Raw genomic sequence first — 17848 nt, 5'->3', positions numbered from 1 at the left:
TACTGGAAGTCAGGAGGGTCAGAAGGTGTGTGGCAAGTGTGGGGGAACCCACAGATTTGCTTGTTACAAATTCAGGTGCTACAACTGCGGGGAGAGAGGGCATGTGCAACGGGATTGCAAGAAGGATCAAATATGCTTTCACTGTCACCAGCCAGGTCATTTCAGGTCCAGCTGTCCTGCGTTGAGGACGGAAGGAATTCAGATTCCAGCGGTCATCGTTCCTCAGGAGGTCAAGGTCGAGCCGCAGGAAGTCTCTGGTATGTAATTGGAAAACCCTCATTCTGTAATAATATTGTGGTCAAATCGTCTGTGATCGGTATTTATTTCGTCTTGGAATATTGTTGAATATGGACAAGCAGTAATTTCGGGTTAGTTGCATGTTCTGTCTGATTTATGTGTTGCAGAGTTTCATGAGTTGTTAGGCCATTGGAGGTGTCAGGAGAAATTTTTATCAAAGGATTGTAGGTGATTAGAGTTCAGGGATTCATTAGAAGAGGGGAGGTAGAGTGATTGATTAGAATTTTATCATCTATGGCAAGGGTTGTGCCCTTTCAGTTTTCAAGCACGAAGGATTGAGCACGCTTGTGACCCCAGGATCAGGTTGTATTCTAACTCGGGGTCAGTTGGTCGCCGGGATTGGCAACAGTAGTTCAGCGCTGGTAAGCGCAGGTGGGTCGATGTGGCATAAGTGTTTTGTGAGGTCCAGTTCGCCTTGGATCTCTTGTATCGGGCGGTAAGGATTGATTGTACGATCTATTGCGCTTTTGGGATTGTAGACTATGTCTTGGGAGTAGTTGTAGCTCGGTAAAGGGCAGGAGAACTGTTGGAGCGCTTTGGGAAGAAGGGTATTATATGGGAGGTCTGCGGACTGGGTCCCACGGGATGGTTATTCAGCATTGTCAGGATGCAGTGGTTATTGATTGACGGAGGAAAGCGCCAATGGAAGTAGCTCGTTGTTGAGACATTAGTTGGAGTGTCTATATTTGGACTTCAAGATTTGGGTGTGGATCATTCGAGCGTTAGGGGTTGTTGGTTCCCGGGGATTCAGGAAGTGTTCATCTAGTTATTAGAAGCGTGTGATCATTTGGGGTTGGCTAGTAAAGGAGTACTAGTTGGACAGGTCTGGTTGTCATCAGATCGATCGTTAGAAAGTGAGAAAGATTGGGAATTCTCAAATTTTCATGTATTGTGAAGACTTAGTTGAATCTAAGTGGGGGAGAATCGTCCCGGAACGCAGAAGCAAGATCGGTTTTGAAACTGGGATAAGTTTCGCATCATTTTCAGGAAGGAAGACCACCCTAGTGGCTGCTTGGTTTGAGGGTTGTGTTGATTAGGGGTTCGGCAAAACTCCCCAACATAAGAACACGTCTTCCGGGTGCTTGATAGCAGAAGTTGGGGAATCAGGTTTGGATTCTAGCCATGAATTGAGTTCATTTGTGTGTTAGTTCGAGTGCATGTTCGACCAGTATGGAAGGTGTTGTAAGACTACGGGGGTAGCCGTAGCAATCACTATAAATCAGTAGGTCTGTCCCCAAGTATTGAACATGTTGATGGATTAGGCTGAAGACTCCAGTGTATTTTGGTTTGATTGGAAGTTGTTGTTAGAAATCAGATGGATTGCAAAGGATCTTGGTGATCCCATCAGTTTGGAGTGTCTCCGAGATTTCATCTTCTTGGATCGGGTAATACTCCAGTTGGGGACTGAGAGTGGATATGAATGGTATTAGTCAGTTTTGGGAAGGTTTGGGATTAGAATATCCTGTCATTCAGGTTCTGGGAACCGGGTTAGATCTTTCTCATGATCGTCTATGGCATTTGGATAGGGTTGAGGCGGTCCTGCTATATGCAGTAGGCCAAGATACCCGGTGCGGGCCGACTGTAAGTACTAGGCACGGAGGCTCGAAGGGAGCGGTAGGGTTGAGGCGGTAGGCCAACAAACCCTGAGAATTTTCGACTCGATAGATGAATTGATTAGACATGTTGGTATTCTAACCAGAAAGGGGTGATATGGGTTAGATATGAGTGCCGTGGTGGTTGGCCGGTAGTGGTAGGTATGTTGATGATGGTTTGAGTTATTGTGATGTGTATTGGGATTCGTGTGTGGTAGTAGTTTTTGAATCATATGTTGTTTGTTGATGAGAGGAGCGTCGATTAGGCCCTTCGAGTGGTGGAGGAAAGTGGATATCTGCAGGGTCAGAGTGTTGGGCAACTGAAGTGACGACAGTAGTGTCGATCGGTCATCGGGAGCATTCCAGTCATGAGCTGAGGGCCGGGGAGGGCATACCAGACTCATGATGTGGGCTCAGAGGCAATCCAGACCTATGATGAGGACCACGTAAGGGTATTCCAGTCATAGGCTGTGGGAATAGAGATTGTGTGATTATGTCTGTTGTAGGAGCGCGTCCGGATTGGGCGTATTGTTGAGATTTGGGTGAGCTGTGCTCGGTTGTGTCGAATCAGAGAAGTTTGAAGGGGATGCAAGGATAGATCCTTGGATTTCAAGTATGGTTGTAGACATGGGTTATGTATGTAGTGGTAGTCCAATCTAGGGTATTCCATCATGAGGATGACCGGACCCTATGATTGATTGGACCTGATGTGTTTGGTATTCCAACCCGAGGGTTGTTTGGGCCAAACAGGCGTGAGGATACGAGGGTATACCATCCTAGGGATGACTGGACCCGTCGTAGGCGTACCTGGTATTCCAGCCCGAGGCTGAATGGGCCAGGTATGAGTGTTTATGTGATATAGCTGGTTGTTCATGGGAGGTGCCTGAAAGCTGAAGGATGCATCATCCTGTCAGCGCGGAAAGGGACTAGATTCAGGAAGGGGACGGGATGAGTTTCCAATATTGCAAGTTACTCGGGTTATCGCCAGTTTTGGAAAGAGGAAGATAGATTAGTTATGTGAGAGAGCCCAGTGGATTATAGTAGCATCTAACTTTCGCAAGTCACGAAAGTGTGTTCATGACAGGAAGGTGGCAGTATCATCGGGTGATACTTAGATTGATGTGTGCTAATATTAAGGAGAAGAGGCCGGTGGCCGGCTTGGAGCGTTAGGCAGGGATCCTGCACAGGAAGGAGTTGCCGTAGAAAAGATGCAGTGGTAGAGTCTGAAGAGACCTGAGTTGGCTGGGTGGTCGGAGGCTGCAATGCAGGGGTGTTATCCCAAAAATCGTGAACTGCAGCAGGCTTTGAGGACGAAGCCTAATTTAAGTAGGGGAGAGTTGTAACATCCCAAACTTCAGAAGTATGATTTAGGGGCTTATGTGTAATTTAAGGAGTCTACTCGGCGAGTAGGTATGCCTACTCGTCGAGTTGGAGCGGGTTTTGGCCACGTGTTAAGTGTCCAACTCGCCAAGTCGGCGGCTGGACTCGACGAGTTGGTGCTGGGAAGAGAAAAACCCTAATTTTTGGGTTTTTGCACCCTATTTAAAGAATCATAAGCCTCCCTCAGCCTCTTTATAGTCCCTTGAGAGTCCAGAAAACCCTAATCCGTGTGGTGCTTTATTCTTGGGTGTTTTAAGCTTTGGAAGGTGGATCTTTGAAAAGAAGAGTTTGGAGGGCAAGAGGCTAGAAGCAACGAAGGTGTGGGGATCAGAAATCTACCTCAGTGAACATCATTTGAAGGTATCAAGCAGTCACCTTTACCTCATTTCTTTCTAGATCTCACTTGGGTGAGGTTTTGGGTTATTTTGGCGTGGTTATGATGATATTGTGGTGTATGAGCTAGATCTGAAGTTGCAACTTTAGATTTGGACCCTTCTTGGGTTCTAGGTTCATAAAGTTTCGAGCTTGGTCATGTATGAAGCCTTTCTTGGGTGTAAAACTCCATTATAAGCTTGGATTTGTCATTAAGAGCCTTTAGAGCCATGTATACACGTAAAGTTTGCAACTTTACGTGATAAACATGCCTTAGAAGCTTGGATCTGCAATATGGAGCCACTGCATGGCTTAAAAAGTGTCTGTATGGGTGAAGGTCTGATGGGACTCGGCGAGTTGCATAGTCAACTCGACGAGCCACATGAAGATGGCCATGTACTCGACGATTTGGATGAACAACTCGGCGAGTCCGTTGAAGATTGCCTTGAACTCGGCGAGTCAGTCGAAGACTTGGCGAGTCGGCTAAGGTTTCTCTCAACCTTTGGACACGTATGAACTCGACGAGTTATAGGGGAACTCGACGAGTCGACCTAGGATTTCACGACTTCTCGAGTCCAGGAAGAACTCGACGAGTTGGGTCAACATGGACTGTTGACTTTAACTGTAGACATGGACTTTGACCAAGGGTTGACCAGTTGACCTCTAGGGTATTTTGGTAATTTGGACATTTATGGAAAAGGGTTTTGTGGTAACTTTAGGTGGAGGAGTTCGTGTTGGTGATCCGAGAGTTGAGCTTATCACTTCAGTGCGACACTTGAGAGGTGAGTTATCCTCACTATATCAACAGGGTCTAAGGCACCAAGGCCGACCCTTTATGGATTTGTATCCGGATTATTACATGATATGTTTATTGTTTTGCATCCTGGTAGTTAGGATGGTGATATGCTTATGCTTAGTGACCTGGTTCGGTCGGTATCTTGGTTATATGACGATGCTATGTTAGTGACCTGGTTAGGTCGATATCCTGGTTATAGGATTATGTTATGTTAGTGACCTGGGTAGGTCGGTGTCCTGGTTATAGGATGTTGCTATGCTATTTGATCTGCTAGATCGGTTTGACTGTTACGTCATCTTGACTAATGTTTGGTCAAACACGTTGTCCATCGATGTTTCCGTTCAAACCTTCACCAATTTACTCTATCCCTAAAATAAAATTCAAAATTCAAAATTCAAATCCTCCCTAAATTTAAAAGCGTAATTTATATACTGATCATCCTATATGTTTGCAAATAAACATGATATATCTTCTTAATTATTCTATTTCTTTTCTCAGTGTACATCAATGATACCAAAATTCATCAAGGGCAAAACAATCACCTTGCATTTAAATCTTATTAAAATATAAATACTTCCAGTTTTAAAAGTAATAATCGGTCTTATACATTTGTTTATTTAAGGATGTTTTCATACATTTTTTATTAGATATTTATCTTTTATATAAATTCATCTCTTATTTTTAGTATGATTTATTTTAATGCAAAATATGATAATTATATGTTTAAATTAGGTATGATTTTAGCTATTTTTGTTATTATATTTGACATTTAGTGAAGATTTTATTTTTGATATCATACCGTACTTAAGACATATTTTAAGTATGTAAACGATATTACATTCCAAAATTTTTATGCAATATCAGATGATGATAGATAGTACATTTTGTCAAAAAACGAAACACATCATTGTGCCACTGCTTCTTTCTGCAACTCTCTATTTGTTATTACATCACATAGTTTGTCAAGGCCTGCTTATGTTTTTAAAGAGACGTATAAATGTCTTTCGGATGATGTCATTCATGTTCATGAACAAGAAATCGGCGTCACAAGTAAATATATTAATTTATAGTTACTTTTAATTAAAACTAATAATTTTTTTTTGCAAACAAAAAAAAGGAATTTCAACTTTAAATAAAATAGATAGAATCTAATGAACAAAAGGACATTATTTTGTATGTTTAGTATTATAGTAAATGAAATAAGAAAACCAAAACCCACATTTTTACTTCATATATAAATGGTCATTTTAATGGAAGAGCATTGCTATTAATTGCTGTAAAATATTGTTTTTCCCAACATTTTGACCTGATGCCAAAACAATCCTATTATTCTTCATATACAAACGCCCATTTAATGGAAGTATATTGCTATAAATTGCTCTGAAAATGACATTTTTGCACAAATTTGACGTAAAGCATAATCAACCATTTTTTTTACCATTTTCACAAAAAAATTGTTCATTTTGCACAAGTTTTACCTTATGTATGTAAAAAAGAGAAACAAAACAAAATAATTTTACATCGTTTTCTATCATTAAAAAGTCTTAACAAAAGCCAGTTATATATGTAAAACTATATTTAATTTCGTGGTTTATTTCATTTTTAGGCTCGAAGCTAAAAGGGGATGCAATTTTCAACCTTACATTGTCGTGCATTGAGAAATCATTATTGAGCTGTGGTCTGAGTTTAAAGTAGATACCAAACATGCCATTTCCTGATCGTAGATACATTCAAGAGTCCTGCAATATGTTAATTCAAGATGAGCTTAACTATGATCTCCATATTCTTGACGTCGAGCATCAAGATTTGCATTCCAAATTAAATGTCGAGCAAAAAAAATGTTTATGACACAATTGTGAATGTTTTTAACAACAAACAAGGCGGAGTGTTTTCCTTTATGGTTATGGAAGAACCGGAAAAACATTTGTTTGGAAGACCTTGTCTGCTGCTATTAGATCCAAAGGTGAAATTGTTATCAACGTTGCTTCAAGTGGAATTGAAATGATCTTGCTTTCTGGTGGTAGGACAGCTCATTGGTTTAATATACCAATTAACCTGAACGAGGATTCGTTTTGTTCAATCGCGCCATGCGACGATCTTGTTGCACTACTAAACAAAGGTAGACTTATCATTTGGGATGAAGCTCCAATGATGCACCGTCATTGTTTTGAAGCATTTGATAGGAAACTTAGAGACATTATTCATTCATCGGACAAGAATAAACCGTTTGGAGGCAAGACCATTGTATTTGGAGGTGACTTTCGACAAGTTCTTCTAGTAACACAAAGATGCAATCGTTCGGATATTGTGCAGGCATCGTTACATTCACCAAGATTATGGCGTGAATTTACAATTTTACATTTAACAGTAAACGTGAGGCTTTAGGTTGGTTATCTAACTAATGATTTGGATGAGACAAAAGCATTTGTTGAATGGATTCTTAAAATCGGTGAAGGTAATATTGGTGGTCCTAATGATAGTGACGCTGAAGTTGAATATCCAAAAGAAGTTGTCGTTTGCTCTATAGGTGACCATATTCATTCAATTGTATCAACCATTTATCCGTATTTTAAAAACCATCTTGATGATCCATCATATTTTCAAGATAAAGCTATTTTAGTCCCTACAAATGACGAATTTGATGTTATCAATGACAACATGTTAGGATTGTGAAAGATGAAGGGAAAACTTATCTGATTTCAGATTCTTTATGTGAGACAGAGTCAACAGATTGTTTTGAAGAATCAGTTTAGCCTCTAGATGTACTGAATTCTTGTAAGGCGTATGGAATTCCTAACCATAAACTTTCACTAAAAACAGGTGTTCCGGTCATGTTGCTTCGTAATATTGACCAAACCAGAGGTCTATGCAATAGTATTAGGTTACAGATACTTAGGCTTGGAAAACATGTCATTGAGGCATGTATTATAGTTGGTAGATTCTTCAATGAGACTACTTATATACCTCGCATGAAGTTAACTCCGTTTGATAAAAGAATCCCCTTCCATTTTTAGCAGAGGCAATTCCCCATAGATGTTTGTTTTGCTATGACCATTAACAAGAGTCAAGGAGAGTCATTATTAACTGTTGGATTGTCTTTGTGTAGACCCGTCTTCACTCATGGTCAGTTATATGTAGTTGTTTCTCGCGTGACAAGTAAAAAAGGCTTGAAGATACTCATATGTGGTGAGGAAGCTCGTACAACCAATAAAACAAAAAATGTTGTCTACAAAGAGATCCTTCAATGATTATAGATAATCATTACGAGTTCGTGGTGATGCCTTTTGGGCTCACCAATGCTCCAGTCGTATTTATAGATCTCATGAACCGCATGTGTAGGCCGATGTTGGATCAGTCTGTGATTGTACTCATTGATGATATCTTGGTCTATTCTAAGACCCAAGAGCAGCACAAGGAGCACTTGAGGGAAGTGTTGGAGACTTTGAGGAGGGAGAAACTTTTCGCAAATTTCTCCAAGTGTGAGTTCTGGTTGCGCGGGGTGCAGTTTCTGTGGCACCTTGTCAACCAGAATGGTATTCTGGTCGATCCGGCCAAGGTCGAGGTCGTAATGCGGTGGGAGGTTCCGAGGTCTCCATATGAGATTAGAAGTTTCCTTGGTCTAGCAGGTTCCGAGGTCTCCATCTGAGATTAAAAGTTTATAAAAATTATTAAAAAGTTGTAATACTTTTAAAACATTTATATTATATAGAATTTTTTTTTGTTTTTTATATTTGCTACTTAATATTTTTAATATTTTTTTAAAAAAGCCTCCATACTTATTCTTACATATTTTATTTTATTATTAGATACTATTTACTTAAAAAATATTGTATATGCTTAAAAACAAAAGAAAAAAAATACAAGAGCCTATATAAAATATTTCATAAAACAAACACATATTTATTAATTAAAAAGTAAAGTTTAGAATTAATCAATATTTAATTAATATATAGGACATTATGAATACTTTAAAAATAATACAAACAAATATAAAAAATAAAATCGCTATTAAAAGTGGAAAACATGACTTATCAAGGTAATTAACTTTTCGTTTTGTTCACATCTAGACAATTTTTGTTTTCTGTATACATTTGATTATTTAACTTGTTAATGTGTTACATGTTACCTGATAACCGGTGACAATGATAATCTGTGAACAAATATATCAAGTTAAATGGCCAAATAAATAAAAAAATATTGCTTAAATGTGAACAGAATGACAAAAATGATTACCCTAGTAAGTCATTTTCCCAATAACATACATATTGATCTTAAAATAAATCGTGACTATGTAAGTGTGTATGTCGAATAAAAAAAAGACAAAACTGCACAAATGGTCCCTGTGGTATGTCGAAAATTGCCACTTTGGTCCAAAAAAATTTGGACTAGCACCAGAGGTCAAAAGTTTTCATTTTGTTGCAAGTTTGGTCAAATTTGCTTTGAATTATTTTAAAATGTTGATTTTGCCCTTTGTATTTATTTAGTTATTTACTTTTTTTTTACAGAAATTAAAATAAATAGAAAATACCCACCCTCTTTATTCTCTCTCTCTCTCTCTCTCTCTCTCTCTCTCTCTCTCTTCACGCAAAAAAGTTGCTTATCTCCTTCACCACCAGCCATCACCACCGCGAAGTGGATTCCGACGACCGAGGCTAGGGTTTCTGGTGACGTAGATCTGAGAAAGCGGCGACGAGCGAAGGACGGACTGAGAAGATAGATGAATTGAGTCGGGTTTGCTAGAAATCGAGAATTCATTTGCAATATCTGAGAAATTGTTTTTCCGACAAACATGAAACCCTCTGAAGGATGACGTAGATATGTCGGAAACCAAACTCAATCTCTCCCTCTTTTCTATTTTCTGTTCGTGGGAACCATCATCACCACCGTCACCTTCATCTTTTATCTTCTCATCTGACGAAGCCTTCATCTATTTTCTTCTGTGATGACGACATCCATCTGTGGCTAGGGCCATTGCGTCTTCTGTTCATCACCGGCGACGACAATGATGTATGTGGTCGATCTTCCTTTATAAAGGGGTGACGCGAGAATGATACAAACTCTAGTTTCCAGACGTCGTCGTCGCCTCTCAAAACCCTAAATTCATCTCTCCTTCCCTAACGACGGCGCCCCCTTTCCGACGAGGTGTCAACGTAACAAAAGCCCTAACGCTGCCACCCTTCTCGTTTTCAAAACCCTAAGTTTTCAGATATGTTTTCACCCTTTTTCTCTCTCTTTTCTTGTCACACAACCAACATATACAGATCTATGTCTTGGCGACGAGATGTTGGTGCTCCGGTGATTGTTGTGTGGCAGCTGTGGCGACCGGTGGTGACAATGTTTTTCTTTGTAATAGAGAGAGATAGAGGGGGTGGGGAAGGTGTAATGTTTTTTTTTCTTTTAAGTACATAAATAAAAAAGAAAATGAGAAAAAATAGAAAATGAAAATTCAGAGAGCGTAACCGTCATTTAAAAAAAATTCATAACAGACAGGACCAAACTCGCAACAAAATGAAAAGTTTGGACCTCTAGAGGAAGTCCAAACCTTTTTGGACCAAAGTGACAATTTTCGGCTAACCACATGGACCATTTGTGCAGTTTAGTCATAAAAAAAACCCTATTATACCACATAATATTAAAAAATATATTAAACATAAATGCACATTTAGTTCTTATTGATTTGGGATAATCTTATAAAAACCCAATATATTTTCATCAAAGTATTAAAAAAACCACTATATTATTTTTTTGTACGTTAAAACCTTTATATTTTTTAAAATGTATCATTTAAGACATTGAGCTCGATAAATCTTACATAGTCAAAAATGTTAGATAATCGACTCTTAACGTTTCTATTATTATAATTCATTAGATTAAAAATCGCTAAAAAATATGAAAGTTTAAATGCATTAAAAAAAGTAATATAATGGTTTTTTTAATCCTTTTATGAAAATAGATTATGTTTTTTTTGAGGTCAGAAAACCTTAAATAAGAATTTTAGAAAATATAAGGGTTTTAGTGTACTACAAAATAATATAGTGGTTTTTTTAAGCATTTGATGAAAATACGTTGGGTTTTTCCAAGGTTTTTCCTATTTATTTCGTTATTAATATGTAAATACAAGTATTATTTTTATAGTTTTTTTAATCGATTTTCCCTTGGTCCAAAATGGACATAACGCTAGAGTTTGCACATTCCCTCCTGGTCTGTTTTCCATTTCCCCCCATTTTGAATTTTCCCAAATATTTAGAGCCAACGATAACGTTCACCCACTCCATCAAAACCACAGGCTAGGGTTCTTGTTCTTCACACAGTACTGGATGTTATTCCCACTGTTTCATTGTGAATTTGTAGAGTATCTGCTCAGAGGTATGGGCTGTCTCTTCAGCTGTTTCCGTGTTAGAGATGATCCTCCTCCTCCTCCTTCCATTTCTCAACCGATCACGCCGATGGTAAGGTTTCGAGATCAAGAATTTCAACCGTATGTTATTGTTTAATACTCCTGGTTTTCTTTTCGGCGTTCAGGAACCTACCGATACTCTGGCTAGCAATAGCTTGTGGTCTGTACTAATTCCAGAAGGTGATTTCTCTGCTCTATCTTTCGTATTATCGCATTTCTTAAAAGAGATTTCATCAGATCTTAATTTTAAATCAGTATGAAGTTTGATTCAATCGTAACTCAGAACGACTTACTGTTTTTGGTTTATAACTTATTTGTTGCATTAGAGATGGTTTTCCAGAAATCGATTGTTCTGTACGCAATGTCTATTTCATCGCTGAATTCGTGTTGATAAATTGTGTATATGACATTTAGCCGAAGATGGTGATCAGTCACAAGGCAAGGCTGGGAGATCTAGTGCTACAGGATCTCCATGCTCCGATGATGGACTCAGGGCTGAGGTAATTATTTCTGTAATGCTATGATAGGCTCAAGTATCTGTCACTCGCTTTAACATCAACATTCAAGTGCAAATGACAATACTAGAGTTAAGCAGAAAGACATGTCTGATGTCTCTAGAAGGCCAAAAGTAACAAGAAATGCTATACACAGAATTTGAGTATTAAGTTCAAAAGATGAATGAATGTTTCAATAATATGTCTTGAAGCATTGAGATTAATGTCAACAAGTTGAATTTGAGTTACCCATATGATCTTCTATGTTCTTACTCCTTATCACACGTTTAATTCTGCAAGTCTCGACCCACTGAATGAGTGAATTCTTACATTACAGGCAAAATTTCTCAAAGCTTGTGGCACTTTACCCCAAACTCCAGATGAAATTCGAAACCCTGAGAAATTTACAGATTCACAACCACAAAGTGGGGATATGGAAGCAACCTTTCATTCATGGATTCCAAACACTACTACTGAAAAACCATTAGAGAAGCAACCTGATCTGGTGCATCCTCCAATCAAACTTTTTGAGGAATGGGAGACTGAATCAGATTCTTCAACACAATCACCAATTAGGTAATTCATAGTTTCATACCCACAAAAAACTAAGATATCTTTTCACACAGTCTACTTAAATAATATGATTCGGTGCACTTATATACTTGTGTTTCTGTAGCTATATAGCAGAACAAAGCTCAGATAGCAACAAAACCAGCTCTTCTGATGGCCGTGTGGTTATAGATCATGTTAAAGACACTCAGACACTCAACTCCTCAACTTCATACACTCCATTAATGGCTGCAACCACACAATGCAAAACAAAATCTGTTCGCTTTGAAGGTGAGAATGATGCAAGCTCATCTTCATCCAAAAGCACTTCAATAGAAACTACTAAGCCATCTGGAACACCATGTGATGAGAGTATTAAGCCTTCACCTTACCCAACCCCTCTCAAGTTAACCAATGATATGCAAACACCTGGCACTGTCTTCCCTTCATATGTATACACAAAGGAATCTGGGAAGAATCCAAAGATTAGATTGCAGTATGTGTATTCAGGGGTAGACCCTGATATTTTCTCTCGGTTAGAACCACCAATTGAAGAAGGTCTTGAGCAGGCTGATAAAGAAACTCCTCAATCACAAATCCATTGGAATCCTGAAAAAGTTTCTTGGTGGGATGGGAATGGAATCCCTAATACTACTAACAAGTACAAAGAGGTAAATTTTGTTCTTTTTTTTTTTTTTTTATAAAAGTTTAATCTTTAATTTGTCCATTTTGTGATTATATTTCATTTGAGTGAACAGGATCAGAAGGTTAGTTGGCATGCGACACCATTTGATGAAAGATTAGAAAAGGCATTATCAGATGATAAGTTCATCAATGAGAGGTAAGTCGTGTGTATATATATATATATATATATATATATATATATATATATATATATATTTTGTGTTGATTCATTATTTAAATAATAAAAATATCAGCTTCTTTAAATCTTGATTTTCATGGTTGACATTCAGGAAGCAAATTGAAGAGACCTTGCCTATCCGATTTTGATGAGACAGAAAAAATCTTAGAATGATGGATTTGGAGGTTAAATAAAATTTCTGGGTTAAAAAAAATGAAATAAGGATTAAAATGTTGGACAAATTTTAGGCATCTTGAATACAATGGGTTGGTTTGGTTATGTCAAAGGCATAAATGGTTGCATAAATTTTTTTTTCTTTTTTTTCCTAGACAAACGAGGAAATTTTAAGGAAATGAATAGTAATCCTTTAAAATTTGGTTATTTTATAATATATAAAATATAATTTTTGTGGTGATAATTAATATATTAATATATAAATTATGTTTGAGTTTAAAGAATAAAAACAACCAAACCCGAACATTCTTTTTCACCTCTATACAAACGGATGTTATTTGATCATAGCATTACAATAATGTTTTTATAGGTAGCGCAATAATAGTTTTTTGCTTTACATAATATGTTTTTTTTTTTTTTTTTTGAGTTTATACATGTGTATACCAAGTTATATTTCACAAGTTACAATTTATGATTGAGCAACATCGTAGTCTTTGCAAATTATTATATATTAATACATTTGCTTAATGGATCGGCTACATTAATAAATTTATCATCATTCAGTTTAATATATTATGTTTAGTAAAATTCAATATAACTTTTTGCTTATTATTTATTGGTCTTCCTTTGTGAAATCTTATTTTGTACCAGTTATATGTATATTTATGTATTAAAATTTGTTCGATTTGTATATAATTACTAAACTTTCAACGACCAATCACAAAGACTGAGACGAGTCAAATACTTATTTCTAGGAAAGATATGATTACAAAAAAATAGAAATAAAATCAATCCATATACTATCTAACATGTACAAACAACAACAAAATAATATGACAAATTATTGTGGTTTCTCAAATGTGCAAATTTTGTCCCTAACTTTTTTCTGTTACATAGATGGTCATTGTGGATTCTATGTATTTTATGTTTGGTCACTAACCGTATAAATGAATGATTAAATACTTAAGCTATAATGAAAATTTTCCATTCTACTGATAATTTTTTTGGAGAAACAATTAAGTGGTCGCTACCAGTGTGTGCTTCCTTTGAATTGAACTCCAAGGGCATTATTCTATGTTGGCGTTTTTGTTGTGACGTTTGGTGTGTGCTTCCTCTGAGTTGAACACCTAGGGTTGGTTGTGTGTGCTTCACCTCCACGCCCTTCAATTCACATGGCTTTTTAGTACCTTTTTCTTTTCCCTTCACAATGACCTTCGTTGCTATACCATCGATCTTCCCTCTATGCCTACGAGTTTATGAATTTTGATTCCTTTTTTCTAGAAGGTCATTAGCCAAGAAGGCTAATTAATCATGATCAGGGTTGCCATAAAATCGATCCCCATGATTTCTACTTAGTTTTTATTTATTGATTTGTAGATATTAAGTACACTATTTTTGTGTGCTTTGGTAGAATCCGAATGATGTGAAGAGGTCTATAATGTTGTGGATATAAAAACATATGAATGGTAAGGTCAGGAAAGACGTTTGGATGGTGTACATGGGTTCTTATTTTGATAAATAGGAGACACCGGATGTGGAAGGATGATCAGTAGATTATAAGTTAGGTGCTGAGTGGTGGACGGTAGTGGTGGATTGGTGACAAAATAAGGGAAAAGGGTGGGGTGGGGTGATGTGGGTATGATGGGGTTCTTGTAATATAATATAAATAAAAGTTGTAGTTAATAAAAAAGATAAAGATAAAAAATAATAATAAAAGGTAAAAAAAATATTTTACATGGATCAGAGACCAACTATACAAAGAAATAGAAACCACAAGGACAATGTATGCAATGGAAAAAAAAATTAGAAAAAAAAATTATGAATCTGAAAATATAAAAACCATTTATGCAACTTTGTCAAATAATAATAAAGATGAAATTTACGGGTCACCAATAAGTTGAACCCATACATGTCATGTCTCTCATATATTTGAATGGGACAAATCCCCCTCTTCCACATATGAACTTGACCCACACTATAATCGATAGCAACTTATTGATTAATGAAGTGTTTTATTAAACCAGGTGTTTCCAAAAATCAAACTCTTTTATTGATCATTTTTCAAATCATGAATTCCCAACTCAAAATCAATGAATTCATAGCTTCAATGACTGAATGTCAGAATGTAACATCCTATAATTTTTTTTATTAAAGCAAATAGTTTTATGATACATCCGTTTGTCTAGATGATTTATAATGTAATATTATATTAGTAGAAATTAAATGTATCATTCAAAAGGACCCATATGATTTTCCTCAAATTTTCAAAAATAAAAAATAAAAAAGTTAAAACATATCAACTCAGTTACTAGAAAGTATTTATACAGTATTGTGGTTATGGATAACAGTTACAATGGGTCATTTTGGTTTGGTTTTACGTTCACCATGTTTATTATAATGGTTGAAAATATAAGGTAAGTGGACTTGTTTAATTAAATTGGTGGAGATATTTTTTTTCGAGCTCAATATGTTTGTTTAATTAAATGGGTGGCGATGTTTTGTTTTTTTTTTTTTTTTTTTTTTTTTTTTCAGCTCAATATGCTAATAGATGGGGGGAACTATGAGTGACCAATTTAAATTTTATAAATCTGATTAAAGAAAAACTTATAATTACTTAAATAAGTTACAAACTCCAACAATTTTTTCAAAATTTGAAAAAAAAAACTACGAATAAAGTGTTCATTTAACATCATCGATGTCAAATTTCTAAGAAACTCGACTTTTACATTTTCAAATTTATTTTCACTTTCAATAGGGTTCGACTTTGTGAAACAACAAAGTGAGAATGTTAGAGGAATGTGTCAAGGCATTGGTGAGGAAGATGCAATGCTAGACACAGTTGGTTCCACGATGGTATATTAGACTAAGGGGAGTGGCGCGGTTTCGGACTGCGGTTTCGACACCGTGGTAGTTGAACACCGCCCCCTCCGATGCAGTTAGGGTGTGACCTTAGCCGCAGTGTGGCAATGGGAGGGAACACTTGGTGCTCGTTTGTGATTGGCTAGCTCATTGACCGTTCCAAACGGTCATAATTTTCAAAATTATTATTGTTTTTAATTTTTTTATTATATATATATATATATATATATATATATATATATATATATATATAAAAGGTTTTTTAACCAAAAATTACTCACAAACACTTCAAAATTTACCCTCTTTTTGTTTCAAATGCTCTCAACATGTCATCTTCCAAAAACTCTACCAACCAAAAAACACCCACTAGAAACACCACAACCCCAAGACCTTCGTACGATCAACCGATTTATTCGCCCCCTTTTTACCACTACGGCAGTATGCTTCCCTATTATCCACAACATATCTCACAACCACAACGACCTACACAACCACTTCTACAAACACAAGTACAACTTGACCCAGATTTTGGTCATTTTTATTTTGTTTCTCAACCCGAATTTGTTCACAAATACAATCACAACCACAAACACCCATTTCCGAATCTGAACCCGAATTTGTTCAAGAAACTCAACCCGCTCGACCACAAAATAAAAGAAAAGAGAAGGCGGATGCTAAAACATGGGAACTGTGAGAAAAAGAATCAATGCGCAAGGACAAGGTTTGAAAACTCAAACCTTGAGTTAATCTTTAAGATCAACATCTGCTCTTAATAAGTTGTTCTAGTTGAGTCTGGTAAACCAGTCAAGACTTGAAGATAAACAATCAACAAAGTATTCAAGTAATAAATGAAGTAAGATTGAGTATAATTAATGCAAAGATAATTTAACGTAAGAAGAATGTAAATGAAAGAAGTTTGACTTGCAATAGATAATAGATTGATGTGAAGACAATATCGATAGCTCTATTCTTGGTTAAAAACTCATAAAACATTCACTTATTCAATAGCGAATGAGGAACTTGGTACAAACCGTTGACACATTCTAAGGACTGGATATGACTAAGTGTTTGACAAACTGATATTTAAAAGATTCATACGATTTAGTCCTAAGAACTGTTACATCAATATAAAGACAAAAAGCATTTAATGCTTGTACAGACTTCTGACTTCTAAGTATCTTCATCTTGGAATTGATCTTGCATCGGAACACACTATATCTAGGACACTAGTTGACTTCGGATTTTGATTACTTCGGATTGCTAGAGGTTCACTTTTCATGTATTAACAATCTCCCCCTAAGTGAACTTAGCAATCAGTCAACTTAGTTTGCATCTTCAGATATGAATAGGTAAGCACTGTAGAGCCAACTTCGGACTTCCAAATACCATTTGAGATGAGTGATAAACTTATTCTTCACATGCTCGGGAGCATCACTCTTGGCAGCATTAGCGATGAACTTTTGTAGAACGGATGAAGGAACGAGATTCTTATTCAAGACTCGAAAGAATTCTTTCCTGTTGGTCTTCTTCCTCAGATAGATGTATCTGAGTTTTGGTTCTTCAATCAGACCTTCTGCTAGAATTTGGCCTTCAGGTAGTGCACAAGAAATTTTCGCCAACACTTTTTCTATGCCAAACAAGTGTGCGAACTCGATGTCAGATCTGCAGAATTCGGCTACATAATCCTTCAAGAAATTCATTGCAGCACTATAGGCTCCGATGCTTAATTGATCAGTTTGATGACTTTGGAAACGAGCTGCAATTGTGAGAATATCGTTGAGGTTGATAGATAGAAAATTCGCGTCTGTGATAGTGATGGTGGCTTGTTTGTTCTGAGAAATGTGATATCTGTACAACATACAATTCAGGTCAAACTTGCTTTGGACCTTGTTTCCATACCCAACAATCTTTGTTATTCGCTTCCGAGACCACACTTCTTTCTGACGATGTGCGTTAATGGAATAGAATGTCTTCAACCTCTCTCGCTCAGTTCTGATGATTGTCGGAGGATCATCATTTGGAAAAAGTGGATCGAACTTGATGTAATACTTTCCGAAGGGAGATATTGGAAGATCG

The 17848-nt window shown here is 36.7% G+C and overlaps 1 protein-coding gene across 1 annotated transcript; it reads left to right on the top strand.

Moving 5' to 3' along the window:
* The first annotated feature begins 10633 nt into the window (after positions 1-10633).
* LOC145132828 (protein JASON-like) lies at positions 10634-13033 on the top strand. Its single transcript, XM_079067756.1, has 7 exons — positions 10634-10886; positions 10960-11014; positions 11249-11334; positions 11666-11904; positions 12005-12548; positions 12636-12718; positions 12852-13033. The coding sequence occupies exons 1-7, from the start codon at positions 10755-10757 to the stop codon at positions 12886-12888; spliced, it is 1176 nt and encodes a 391-aa protein (XP_078923882.1). The 5' UTR covers positions 10634-10754; the 3' UTR covers positions 12889-13033.
* The last annotated feature ends 4815 nt before the right edge of the window (positions 13034-17848 follow it).

The sequence above is a fragment of the Lactuca virosa genome, chromosome 8 (genome assembly GCF_052849685.1).
Source record: "Lactuca virosa cultivar CGN04683 chromosome 8, Lactuca_virosa_CGN04683_v6, whole genome shotgun sequence".
Taxonomy (NCBI): domain Eukaryota; kingdom Viridiplantae; phylum Streptophyta; class Magnoliopsida; order Asterales; family Asteraceae; genus Lactuca; species Lactuca virosa.
The sequence above is the reverse complement of the archived record's forward strand: the minus strand, read 5'-3'. Positions and strand labels throughout refer to the sequence as shown.

Excerpts from the sequence above, each read along its gene's own strand:
- LOC145132828 (XM_079067756.1), top strand. The coding sequence starts at position 10,755 with ATGTTATTCCCACTGTTTCATTGTGAATTTGTAGAGTATCTGCTCAGA. Across the intron at positions 11,015-11,248 it reads GTCTGTACTAATTCCAGAAG|CCGAAGATGGTGATCAGTCA; the intron begins GTGATTTCTCTG and ends TATGACATTTAG. Across the intron at positions 12,719-12,851 it reads GATAAGTTCATCAATGAGAG|GAAGCAAATTGAAGAGACCT; the intron begins GTAAGTCGTGTG and ends GTTGACATTCAG.